The sequence below is a fragment of the Haliotis rufescens genome, unplaced genomic scaffold (genome assembly GCF_023055435.1).
Source record: "Haliotis rufescens isolate VD_foot unplaced genomic scaffold, xgHalRufe1.0.p SCAF_8, whole genome shotgun sequence".
Classification (NCBI taxonomy): Eukaryota; Metazoa; Mollusca; class Gastropoda; order Lepetellida; family Haliotidae; genus Haliotis; species Haliotis rufescens.
This window is the reverse complement of record NW_025964372.1, coordinates 6,508,867-6,523,253: the sequence shown is the minus strand read 5'-3', so window position 1 is coordinate 6,523,253 and position 14,387 is coordinate 6,508,867. Positions and strand designations below refer to the sequence as shown.

The following is a 14,387-nucleotide window of genomic DNA, read 5'->3' as shown; positions in this document are numbered from 1 at the left end:
TATTGTTTAATCACAAAAACTCACTATAGCTCAGCAGTTACACTACAAGTCGCTAATGTTCACATTTCTTTCCAACGATGCACACATTCCGTTTAACTTGTATATGTTTGAGAAAAGATAAAACTTTAGTCAACTTCAGTGTACACATGATCAGATCATCTGAAACATAACTAGATAGTTTTTGTCAGGGCTGCGGTAAAACAATTGCCAATCAGACATTTTGTTCCCAACTCTTGAGACCTACAGTGGGTGGGGTACCCGGGAAATAAATTTGGACTCGTCCCTGCCCTAGTACCTGAAGAACTATTCTAACCCGAATCTTCATGGGTCTCATGGGAATTCTGGGTTTGTCCATCCCTTCATTTTTTTCTTGTGGTTTTCATTGTTTAAGTGTTTGAGACAACAATAAATAAATGTACGAAGAAAGAGGTTTTAGAGCTGTATTTCGGTGATTTCATCATTTCTTACTATCTGACGTGGTGTAACGTGATACCAGTAGTATCGTCCATCCGTATCATGATACAAATCATATCGTAAGATACCAAATGATACTCAGCTCTAACACACGCCATACTTTGGTAAAAGTTTTAAGGTAAATTGTTTGCTTGTATATAACATGCAAAAACTACATTGTATCGCCTCAGGAAAACAAACAGGAGATTACAAACCTGATCAATGTAAATGTATATTTTGTGATAACAGAATATTTGACTTCATTACCTTACTTCCTGCTATGGTAATTATTTGTTTATATGCAAGATCAATATCAATGAGTGCAACTGTCTTATAAGACAACCCGGAAACAGCAAGTAACTCCACCTACCTAGGCTGTACAGATGACCTACCAGTGAATCAGTTACAAATTACCAGAGCTCCAGATAAGCTGTGTATCTCAGTAAAATACGCATCAGAAATGCAGAAATACGCAGTAAAATATAATCCAAGCGTTTCAAATATGCAACGAACATTACAGATACGCTACAAAAATAAAACTTGTGCGTAACATCAAAATATGGTGAAGTAACCCTGCGTATTCGATTAGCAAATCAGCAGCTTATTTTGAAATTATAAACGGGCACTCCGTCAACCTTGCCAAACTCCACGATGACAGTTACATAACGATCATTTGCCATCACACTTTCTTGTGGTAGTATCGTGGTATTTTTGAGTCCTATAAAGCTCTCGAACCCACACGACACCAGTTTGCAGGGACTAGATGAATAGTGTTTTTAAATATTTAACTTAAATACCCACATGTGTAAAAACTAGTGGGTAACAGAAATTTGAATACCCAGATAGAATTACTGATACCCAATGATTTTAAAATGCATGGGTAAAATACCCACAACACCAAAAGCTTATCTGGAGCTCTGAATTACCCACCATAATTCAGTATTAGAAATTGGCACTGGTCCTATAGTACTTGCCAAACTACCAAATAGTTAAGGTATCACAAGGACGAGTAGAAATTTGCCCTTTTGAAGGGTTTTGTTATATGTTATCATTACAAGGACTCATGGACTAATACAGTTAGTTTCTACTGCTGTAATGACACAAATGAATTAAATGCAATGATCTTGAGGAATGAAAGAAATTACACCTAAAACAATTATTGTACGAGGAATAACATATTCTAATTGTGTTACTTTAGCATGTTTAGTGTGATTTTTTACTGCATGTATAGTAAAAAATATAATCTTTGGTAGTTTAAGTTGGAAATGGAACAGTTTGATGTCCATAAAACACAATAAAAAATAAAAAATAAAAATTAAAAAAATTGGAAGGTTTCCCAGCAGTTGAAATTACCCTTGAAAGTTTACTGGCCCAAACAGTATTATATATATATGGTGGTTTAATACCTACAATCTCTGAGGAATCCTTAGCTGGACCATGTCTGATATAGGTCAAAACAAGTGCCATTCGTGAAATTGAGACATTGTTGTTAGTTAATTAGTATAATCTTTAACAGAGCTATAGATAAGGTTTTGGTTATTTGGGTATTAACTGTGTTTTACCTAAGGGTTTGATTTTGATTGGGTATCAACAAGTTTTAGAGGGTTTTCAAATTTCTTTTACCTACCTGTTTCCTCACATTTGGGTGTTTAACTTAAAACCTGTTTTGTAACGATCCCTGATAATCATTTAAAACTATGTGAATAGTAGTACACCCATCTGCATCTGTTTGCAGCTCCCTCTTCGGGAACCGGAAGCAATTTTTCGATAATTTGTTTATTTCTTTAATCACCAATCAGCGACTAATTAAGATACATGTATATTGACTAGATATGGTGTGCTTTTCAATTGGCATCTATCAGTATGTAACTATTCCGAATGTAACTGTTGGTAAGTGAATTTGACGAACAGCTGATACACAACTTTTTTAACAGTTGAAGGAGATGCAATTGTTTTATCTAATAGTTATAATCATGATAATATATTCATTTATTTTTTTCAAAAGCATATTTATAGTTTTTGTTGCATATTTGACTTGTCTGCGTATTTCAGTATATTTTATGCATATTTTACGCAAATATGCAGCTTATCTCGAGCTCTGCATAACACGAGATTAATGTTTGGTGTTTGAATGAGTAAGTACTGAATCAAACTAGTTTGAGTAAAGTACCAATTTAATATGCCACAAACTGACTTGGGCTACCAGGCCAGTGCCACTTCCGATCCCCATTTCCCTGTTAAAATCATTAACGATGAGTATCATAACGTATAAATCTTGACCCCCTTTAACAAATAGTCAATTTATTCATTCATTTATAGCTAACATGTATAAACTGCCCTGCCAAAATCGTTCACTTTTCACATGCTGGAACAGAAAACCTATCATCTTCTCAAGTGTGTGTTGTATTACATGAAAGATCCAAAACTCAACACGTGCACAGGAATTTCCAATGTTTTCAGTTAAAGGATAGTTCACGTTTACATGTTGCATAGTGGATGAAAAAATACCATTCTCCCTTAAAAATACCATATTGAGAGATCCAAACAAACGAATATCTTTTCATGTTGAACATGTTTGCCGTAGAAATACTCTTGCACTTTTCTAACATCAACAGTCCTCCCCTTCAGAATCAAGAATCCCAAAAATGCTAGAATTCTTTCCACAGATTTATTACATAAAAAAGGATATCAGTGGATTTCTTTCAGTATGTTACACAATCTTGTTTACATTTGCAACCATGGCAACTGCCTAATGGTTGTCTCTTGTAAGTTTCTGATTGGCAGCAATAAGCAACATGTAGTTCCAATAAAATATTGCAAGTGATTATCTTAGCCTGCAGGTGCTCAAACAACTTTCTCAGTTTTCAGAAGATAAAACAGTTGCATTTTCGACTGTTTATACACTAAAACTTGCCACAAATGGGATAATTAATGCCCTGAGAACACATGAAACAGTTATAATAATTAATATTCAAATCAGTCTTACCTTTACTACGAGTCTCAAAATATCCATTTTCTGTTCAAGGTAAGCGGGTTCAGAAAGGAGTGGTATGTGCCAAGAATGCGAATGTGAAAGTTAATGTCTGAGACGTGATTGACAAAAACATACAGCTAACATGATGAAACAGAATTTTTTGGGTTCAAAAATACTTTCTCTTCCTGGTTCAGCTGATTTCACATCCTATGCATACAGTGCAGTCTATAAACTGACAGGAAATGTTACATCTAACAAGGTCTCATATAGCTGTCTTTACAACCAGGACCATACACAAAGGCCCAGCATATTATCATCACAAAGAAAGACAAAAGATGATAAAAAGTTTCTATAAACAAACGTATTGTTCTCTAGATTCTATGTTTCTAAAATTTGATAAACATGAAGCAACCAAGTAAATTTGATATGCAGTATTGGTGATAATGTCGTACTGCATTGATACTGACAAAATATGGCAACATACTATGTAACATATCGTTTTGTATCGAATCTCGATATGTCGACATATGACGAAATCTTTCCCCAACCCCAGCCATGATTGGTAAAATCAATATTATTTTGGGTGTTGGGTTAAAACAATTTACAACCTAACCAAATTTCACAGCTGTCATGGCCAATTGCGTGTTTGGGTGAATATTATTTTACACTACAGCAAACAATACCCCAGCTATATTATGGCGGTCTGCAAAAATCTAGTCTGGGCCTTGCAAATTAGGGTTTTTTTTCAAATCAACATGAGAAAAAATTGGAAAAATAATACAACTATATACTGTTTTTGGTCTGTAGTATTCTATACACAGGCTTTTACACAACATACTAATGTAGAGAATGGACGCAGGAAAAGCATATACAGCGCATGATAATATCCATTGTACCTACAGCGCATCAAGAGCAGTTCTTGGGGTCCGTGATTTCACCTATCAATCATGACACTGTCCACATTGATTCATTCCAGGCTCTAAAGTATTTATTGGGCTGCAACAAATACACTATAAGGCGAATATGATGCGTATAATGAATATAGGGTAACGAATAAGAATATTTATTCACAAATAATAACAAGTCAGCAGTTGATGTATCATTTATGATATTGATAATTCAGTGAAACAATAACAAAATAAATTATTTGACATGGTTTGTTAATTATTAATTTATTATACATTTATATACTTCACTTATCCAGGTACTAGTGTCTGCTCAAATGCGACAATGACCAGTGACTAAAATACTGTCACTGAAGAAATCTATGCATATAACATGTTCTGATGGATATTTTAAGGGTCAGGGAATGAAAATGCACATGACTGCATATTCATGAATATTCGATTCTAGTGACCACGAATAACGAATTCAATTCATGAATGGATACGGTTCGATTCACCGAATACGCGAGTGAATTGTAACAGCCCTAGTAATTATCTAAACGTAGAGTACACTACACCATTTCATTACTTTCAAGACCGTCATATTGCCTGCAAGGACCCTTCAGAATACATTATTGAGGGTCCTCAGGGCCCCACTTTTGTAAGTCAAGGTAAAACCCTGTATACATTGTGACAAAAATATATACCGGTACATGAAAAACAACAAAACCCAACGTCTCTGATACAAATCATTCACATTATGTATATGATCATGAATATATTGTAATAAACATGGTAATATCCGATGGACTCATAAATAAAGAGCAGTTCACTGCCTACACAAGCACAAATGCTAAATCAGCCTTCTTGAATAGAATTACTATCACCTTGAACAAAATCCCAACTCAAAAAGAAAAACTTAATCAATACTCACAAAATGTCAGAAAATGATATTCCTACACACTGTACAACAACATTAACAAAGCTTAATCCATAACGTTGTGAGAGTTAGGCATGTAGAAATCACTTCCTGTGTGTCCTAGTTCCGCTTGATCATCTGCGTACTTTTCATGTCTTGTCAATTGCTCATGTTGACAAAAATAGTCTCGCAGCACCAGTGTCAACGCCCCTTCCCACACACCCCACCCCCGTTGATAGTGAGAGCCCACATCTTGTGACTACGATGTACTCCAGTGACCTGGCAATCACCCAGCCATGACCAAGCTTTACCTGTGGTGAATAAGACTATCTCGTTACAGGTGATCGTGACACTTAATTGTTTGGCCTGGCCATAGTTAACTTGACAGAAAGCCAAAACTGGGATAAAAGAGGATTCTGACTTGTGAGATATCCGATTCTGTTAGTACTTGGTATCGGTTACAGAACTACCATCGAGTCAGATGACCATGTGGACATTAGATATGTTCGCCGGATAGGGTGGAGTGTCGGGAAGTAAACAGAGCTCCAGATAAGCTGCGTATCTGCGTGAAATACACAGTAAAATATAATCCAAGCATATCAAATACGCAACGAACATTACAGATACGCTACAAAAATAAAAACTTGTGCGTATCATCAAAATATTGTGAAGTAACCCTGCGTATTCGATTAGCAAATCAGCAACTTATTTTGAAATTATAAACAGGCATTCCGTCAACCTTGCCAAACTCCACGATGACAGTTACATCATGATCATTTGCCATCACACTTTCTTGTGGAAGTATCGTGGTATTTTTGAGTCCTATAAAGCTCTCGAACCCACATGACACTAGTTTGCAGGGACTAGATGAATAGTGTTTTTAAATATTTAACTTAAATACCCACGTGTAAAAACTAGTGGGTAACAGAAATTTGAATACGCAGGTAGAATTACTGATACCCACGGATTTTAAAATGCATGGGTGAAATACCCACAACACCAAAAGCTTATCTGGAGCTCTGGTAAATATTCAGGTTTCGGGTTAGTTCATTTTCTAGGACATAGTCCAGTTACAGTCTCTCACACTGTGCCAAAACCTTTTGAGTCCACAAGCCCCAACATGGCTCTTAGCATCATGCTCAGTAGATTTTACTGTTAAATATGACGAAATTTATTAGCTGATGTTACTAGATGTAACAGAATTTTACTAGACTCAGGATTTGTAAAAGTGGCTAAAGTCGCAGACTGTAATTGTCCAAGTGTCGTGATCATAATTTTCCAATTTAGTAGAGATACAGAAGGATGTTCTGTCAAAAGTTGGTAAAATCACAAAAACATCATAACGCCATTAATCTCTAACAAATATATACATGTATAATCTCATTTAATGTTCACATGGTAACTCCCATGGTTCTTTCTAACCATACAAAGGGGGACAACTCTTACAAACGGCTGGCTTATCACACAAAGTCATGTATATGTCAAGAATATTACAGCCTGTTCACAGTAGCTTGTAGCACCAGGCTAACCAGTGACAAATAACACTATTCATAATCGGCAGCCATTGTGACCACCGGATCAACCATTAAGTCGTTTAATGGAACAAACTTCAGGTATATCAAACGGTTATCCAAATGGGACAAAAACACACTTAGACTACTTGATAGATCATTTTCCTGCACAAACTGCCTCATGAGCCAATTTGGACAAACATCAACTCAAGACATGGAGACATGATGGAGTGCCCAGATGTTATAAAGCAGAAACAAAGAATGCCAGCTCTGGAATGTCACATGATTTTATTAATTATTTTTCCTTAACACCACACTCTGCAATATTACAGATATATGTATATGACGGCAGCCTGTCAATAATCAAGGCTGGACCAGACAATCCAGTAATTGACATCGTATCCAAATTGCGTAAATCGATGTTCATGATGTCAATCACTGTTTTGTCTGGTCCAGTCTTGATTATTTACAGTCGGCCGTCGTATAGCTGGAATATTGCTGAGTGTGATGTTAAACAACAAACAACAAATGAAAGTCATGGGCTAACTGAAAACAGACACTTTCCATATCAGCAGCACCCTACTCGTCATTGAGACTATTAGAAACTGTTTGCAAGTGAACGAAAAATACATTGATATTTGCTGCAATATAAGATGCTCAAGATTGTACCCTACATTCCAATGTTGCTATCAGCATGATTTCTTTTGAAAATGATTTTGTAGTTGACCCACATGACCCCACTTGACCATCCAATTGAAAATCTTGCACATGAAAACATAAAATCTTGAAGTTTCCGGGGCAAGGGAATTGTCTTAAGGACCAGCTAATTATGAGTGGTCACAAGTCCTTGAGTCCGATGCATGAATTATCCAGCCTTCTTATCAATGCTTATGTTGATTATATTATCATTAACTGTAATAAAAACAAAATAGCAATAATATCCTGAAACAGTCAATAAAAACATGACATCCACTACATTAAATACGGCACTAAACATCTTGTATATTGATCAAACATTTTGATCATCAATGCTTCAAGAGAACTAGAGTTACCTCCCTTTCACAACCTGTCATAATTTTTTCAACACAAATTAATACTGATACAACTGTTTTAAAAAATATTGCAAAACAATTTCAACTTGCAATACACCATCATACACTATAAGTCCAAGAACTCACAAAACAAATGTCAACAAGTTGTATATGACTAAGAATCTAGACATACACATTTCCAATATAACAAAGGTCAAACTTAATCCTTTATTAGTGAACCTGACATGTGTCATAACGACCAAATCATGAAATGCCATGTCTATTGCACTCAATGATATATGACTATGTCATGTACGACTCTCGACTCTCGTTGATTTCAAGAGCTGGCTCTTGACATGTATCAAGTATATTTCCCTTCCATTTATCATTTGCCCTGACCAGAATGACAGGCCATTGACATCAGCTACAGACAAAAGCCTGATTTTACAAAACCTTGCAATGGAGGCCAACAACAAAAAGTATGTGTTTCCAATTTCAGTTTTTTTTCCAAAAATGCATTATTAATTATCATTTTTTAAAGATAATTTTAGTATGTCAGTAAAAGCCTGCTTTAAAATGAGGATAATGACTCGTTTATTACAGAACTGCAATAAGTTTACGCAAGTGACATAAAATACAGAATATTTCAGGTTTCTGATATAGTTATGGTGCAACTTTTAAAAAAAATTTTTTTAATAAGTTAAGGGTCGGTGCTTCAGATTAGGGTCTGTCGGGGAAACCAGAAACTCATTTTTAAGGGGGTCCTGAAACAAATGTTGCTTGAAGTTCTGATAATAGACTATAGTGGGCAAGAATTACAGATTAGAAACTGAAACTGAAGTTCCATAGTCAAAACTAAAATTCATAATGAGGCCATCTGCAAATTGTGCAGGAAACAATACACATACAATGGCAAGATAACTTCGACAGCTGCAAAGTGTCGATAATCACACACAGTCAAAGTTTTCCTTTCAAAATAGTCACTTTATGAAAGCTATAACAATTCATGAATGAAAAATGATAAAATCTGATTTCAATTTGCCATGTTTTGGTGGCACAGAAAAAGTCTTAAGGGAAATATTTATTGACATATCTTATTTTCATGTCCTTTGATTTTTGAAAATGATTCTTTTTTTCAAAAGACACATAAAAACTCAAAGAAACTTGATGCTTTTCTAGAGTGCATTCTGCCTATTTGCAACAAAACATAAAAATTTGGAAAGAATTTAAGCTAAGAAAGTTTGTTGGAAGAATGTGATGTTTGTTCATTTTGAGGCAACGCAACATAGACAATGTCCCATCTGGAGCATGAACACAAAGACATCCTCGCCAAACCCACCAAACAACAGTCAAAATGGTACGTCAATTGACCCACCAAACAACAGTCAAAATGGTGCGTCAATTGACCCACCAAAAACAACAGTCAAAATGGTACGTCAATTGACCCACCAAACAACAGTCAAAATGGTACGTCAATTGATCATCACATGAAAACAAACAAATAAACCAACAGTTACTATATCATCTGTCTTATCTGGTCAGGGAAGCATCTGAATTTGGAACACTGCCCAACTGAGAGCTCATGATCAACTGCTTTGACAAATGTATTTTCCAACACTACTCATTAGTGTTGTATGCACATTTGAGCATCACTGAAATATGGTGCCTGGTCCATGTCAAGTGGTGCACCAAAGTATCACCAGGAACAATGGTTCATCATGTTCATAGTTGTCATTAGTCTGTCTTACAGACCCTGATACAAATATATATCAAATACAGCTCATGCAAGTCTATAATGTTTGGCAAGTCTAGATCACTGCAGTATCACTGGGCTCCTTTTTATTATATTTTTATTAAGATAACTGAACAACTGTTTTTTTATGTACGATATGTTCATTTCAGAGACTAGATGTTAGTCTAAGTTGTCATGATTAACAAAGAAATTGGTTTTGTAACTGGAAGAAAATATTCAATTTGCAGCCTGAGTCTGGAAAATATTGTTTGGTCAAGGATATTCAGCTAAGAAAGTCCCATTACTAACACTAAAATCTATGGACAATGAAAAAGAGACCATTTCAAGACGCAAGATCTTTTGGCATGATAGTAGAAACCTTGGATTACACAGACACATTTTTCTTCTTGATATCTTCCACTGGAGGGATTTGAGGGGAGTGTGGACCTTTTCTGTTTCCGAGCCATACATAGTTAGCAGATAAGCAATTTGTAACAATTACCATAACAAGCTGAGATGAACATGATGATGAAAACTTCATCCGATATGGCACCATGACAAAATTCTCATGCAACGAGTCAGAAAAGAAGATTAAATACTCTTTGTAAAGCAACTAAACAAAATTGCTGCCAATCTGTTTCTTCATCATGTTTATGGCTTTTCAAATCTAAACAGCCTCTTCTTTTCCAGGTTCAGACATAATTGCAACAGTATTTCAGTCTGCGACTAAGCCACATGTCAATTATAAACATCACTAAGCAATTATCACATGGCTAAAGTAGCACACACACACACACACACACACACACACACACACACACACACACACACACACACACACACATTTCTAACAGCCATCATAATTGAGGTTGTCATTTTAACATGGCAGTGCACTGAGCCTGCTGCAGTGACATTCAATTTCCCGCTGTCAAAATCTATAGAGGAAACTGTAACTTTACAGGTGTCAAATAGTGTGAAGCTAATGCATAAATATACAGAGACCCACTGCTCCAGTTTCATGTGTGACTCAAAGAGAGGCACTTATAGTCAGTCATAGATTAAGTAACAACAGAAACCAAATGTTTGACCATACCAGGTTATACCAAAACCTTCTACGAGCCCTGTATGACAGAGGTGAAATACATATTACGATATGCACATTAACATAAAACCACATAGAAACTTCTTAACAATAAATATTTCAGGGCACTCGTTTTGAGTAGTGCAGTTGAAACACTAATTAACACTAATTAACACATATTACAATATTTGACTGACAAAAAATGCCGGGGGGTGGGGGCTGTTAGCATTAAACGAGTTGTTAGTCATATACTTTATCAAGTGTATTGTCTCGTACCGATACAGAAAAACGTATGTGTATCATATTGTCACATGAAAACTTGCGATGCGCCAATGTAACACTTCACCTCTACCATGTCTACTGTATGTTTGCATTAATTGCAGCAGATTTTGTATTAGGTTTATGGAGTAGTATTAGCTGATTGTGGAGTAAAATTAGCTATTAGACCAGAAGAGATCTAACAAGACTCGTACTAGCGTCTAAAGTCGGCGATACCAATACGTACATCTAAGGGGGAAGCTATGGTTTGCAATGCCTACAGATTGAAAACATGATTACTTCGCTCCCAATCTGATAAGATCTGTGTGACATTTGTACATATTATATTGGAAATGTAAGCCATTCTTGAGGATCCATGAGGATTCCGAGGTAGAATAAGTCCTTGTAACTGATGCTTGCTCATACTGTCGACCACTGGCTTACTGGCCTTGGTTCAACTATTATTGACAAATGTCCTACACGACCCTACTTCCCATGAGCAAACAACTGGGATGTCATACAAGGTACAACATGAGGGAAATCAACAAATATAGATTAAACCTTGTTTATCATGTTTATTACAACGAGCACATGTTCAATCAGTATCCAATGGGGAAGAGTGTAGCAAGACGTTGCTGGTACAAGGGTTGCGTATGAAAACAACAACGTTACTGGTCCTGTTCTCTCAAGAAGCAACCTAGCTTGCTTGTTTGTTGTTTGTTGTTTAACGCCGCACTCGGCAATATTCCAGCTATATGACAGCAGTCTCTAAATAATCGAGTCTCGACCTGGCAATCCAGTGATTGATTTCACGATCTTCCCAATTGGGATACAAAGACATGCATCAATCAAGTCAGCGAGCCTGACCACCCTATCCTGTCAGTCACCTCTTACCACAAGCATAGTCGCCTTTTACAACAGCAAGGGTTGCTGAAGGCCGATTCTAACCTGGATCCTCACGGGTCAGCAACCTAGCAATAAAGCAGCAATAGAAACAAACAGTTTAGTCTACTAGTCTTTATAATGATAACATATAGCAAAATCCTTAATAATGCCAAATTTCTAGTCCCTATGATACCTTAACTGTCGGGTAGTTTGGCAAGGACTATAGGAATAGGGACAATTTCAAATGTTGTTCAGCATGTAGCTTTCTTGGAGATGGATCATATGAAACAATAAGATGCTGACTCCATAAATTCAGGTTCATTATTAGACACATGTACACACAAACATCACCAAGCTCAAATTATTGGCATTCTAGTTTCACTGGTACAGCTAGCTTCAAGCTCAGTTCAGTATAGATGAATAAAGACAATCCACTCATATCATGTTGGCAATGTGATTTCATACAAGTCAGCAGATTGGTTGGACTTACTGTTAAGCTACATTATCTATTCCAACTTTGGCGCACCATTCACGAATACAAGATTGCATTGCTTGACGTCGGGGCGACATTATTACTGTCCACTTGGTCAAAGTAGATGTGGCCAGGAACATTTTGTTTTTACGTGATGCTCTGCACCTTATACTTCCACTATGCTTGCACTACCACCGGACATAAGTGTGCGTCCATATCCTCTATTTCAAACATTTGTTTGCAAGGCCTGCCATAGATCACAGGAAATACAAAAACTCACGGACCTGACATATTCCAGTGAGAAACATAGTGGGTCTATGCACCTCTGGTCTTTTATGAAAAAGAGAAGGGTCTAGTGTGAATAGATTATCCGTCTAGGAATACACTGCAGGTTACAGTTGCCCAGTCGAATGAGCAGATGTGTGTTTAGTTCCATCTGCATGTGATGTTATAAAATAGTTTAATAACAGCGTAAGTTTTAAATAGGCCAAGTCCTCACGGACACATAATAAATACAAATGTTTCACTTCAGAGTTGATTTACAACAAGCATTAACAGTCTCTTAAATTGAAAACCTCCTTTAATAAACATAACATATGTGCTTTAAAAGTCAAGCACTCAGCTCAAGAAATGAAAAGCCTCATCACACATAGACATTATAGTAAACGATTACCTATTAACAGTCATTAAATTGACAACCTCCTTTAATAAGTACAAACTTGTGCCCGAAAAGGTCAAGAACTGATGTCAAGAAATGAACAACCTCACCACTCACGTACATTGCAACAATGTTGATCATTGTTGATGGCAAATACTATGGCTGGGATGATACACCAACTGTGTGATCCCATACATATCATGATACCTTGCTCACGATCTGATACGCATCACGATATTTTTCTGTGCATAAGCCACCTTTTTCATCGACAGAAAGGTCAAATACCTTGCACGCTAGCGATCTACAGTTGGCAGTGTCAAGCATGGCACAATGGATGAAAATATTTATGTTTTCACTGCTCAATTTCACTTGTAATTAGTGTTTGGTGTAACATTTATTAAAGAATACATTTAAGGTAAGAATTGAAACTTTTTACTTTGTGTGTGATTGTGATTGATACTTGTATCAAGAAGTAACAAATGGGAATCCACCGATGCTCAGTGTATTGTCCCACCACTAGCCAATAACCATCACAAATAAACATCATCATCATCATCATCATGACCACTAACTAGTGGTGGGGCGATACGCCGATGCATCGGTGGGTCAGGATTTTTTACTTCTCAGAATACAAGTATCTATCACAGTTACACACTAAGTAAAAAATATCGATTCTGACCTTAAATATTTGCTTTAATAACTGTTCCACTAAACACTTATCAGTTGTGCAAGTTAATAGTGAAAACATAAATATTTTCATTTGTTGTGCCATACTTCACCCTGCCAACTGTAAATCATCAGTGTGTCAGGTATTTGGCCATCCTGTCTATGAAAAAGTTGGCTTACGCACCACAGCTAAGCATGCTTAGAGCACATGCAAGTATCTTGATACATATCGGATCGTGAGTAAGGATGTCACAGTTGGTGTATTGTCCGAGCCCTACCACAAACCATTATATTTATTTAAGATTATGAGTTACAAGAGTGCCACTTAGTCTGTATAGGCAATGGAAACTTCTCATTGGCCCCGACAAAAACCTGATGTACCATGAACATTAGAACTGATAAAGACATGTAGACCCACATCACCCATGTATATTGCTATTACTGACGATGACCTGTCTGTGTGACACGTACTCACTTCCAGGTGTTGCCTATAGCTCATTAATCCAACATAGAGCATGGTTACAGCCACACAAAAGGCATCACAGTCACACAGGATGAAATTGACATTCTATGCTTGCTGTGACAGCAATGTTCAACAGGTAACGGAAGTGGCTATTGTCATAGACACATTGTGTTATTGACATATTCACTATTAGCAAGCCTCTGAACGCAATCCACTCTACATGTTTTCAGAGGAAACTTTCCCTGTATCAGGAGGGTCCCTTTCAATTGTCTTAGCTAAGTTTAAATGCTATGTACATGTACATAAATTGAGACGTTTTGACACTAAGACAATCCATCATGTCAATTACCTTGTTTCAGTTTCAAACACATCAAATGGATTGAGATTTTTCTCTACAGCT

At 36.5% G+C, this 14,387-nt stretch overlaps 2 protein-coding genes across 2 annotated transcripts in view; one reads left to right on the top strand and one right to left on the bottom strand.

Annotated features, from left to right (window-relative positions):
• LOC124148987 (serine/threonine-protein kinase N2-like) overlaps positions 1-14,387 on the bottom strand; it is an 89,068-nt gene that overhangs the window by 64,944 nt on the left and 9,737 nt on the right. The window lies entirely within an intron of this gene.
• The window catches only part of LOC124148989 (abasic site processing protein HMCES-like), a 37,371-nt gene continuing 31,200 nt past the window's right edge, over positions 8,217-14,387 (top strand). Inside the window, exon 1 of the mRNA XM_048389392.1 lies at positions 8,217-8,251. Within this exon, the coding sequence (XP_048245349.1) occupies positions 8,232-8,251 (20 nt within the window). The 5' untranslated portion in view covers positions 8,217-8,231. The remainder of the gene's footprint in view (positions 8,252-14,387) is intronic.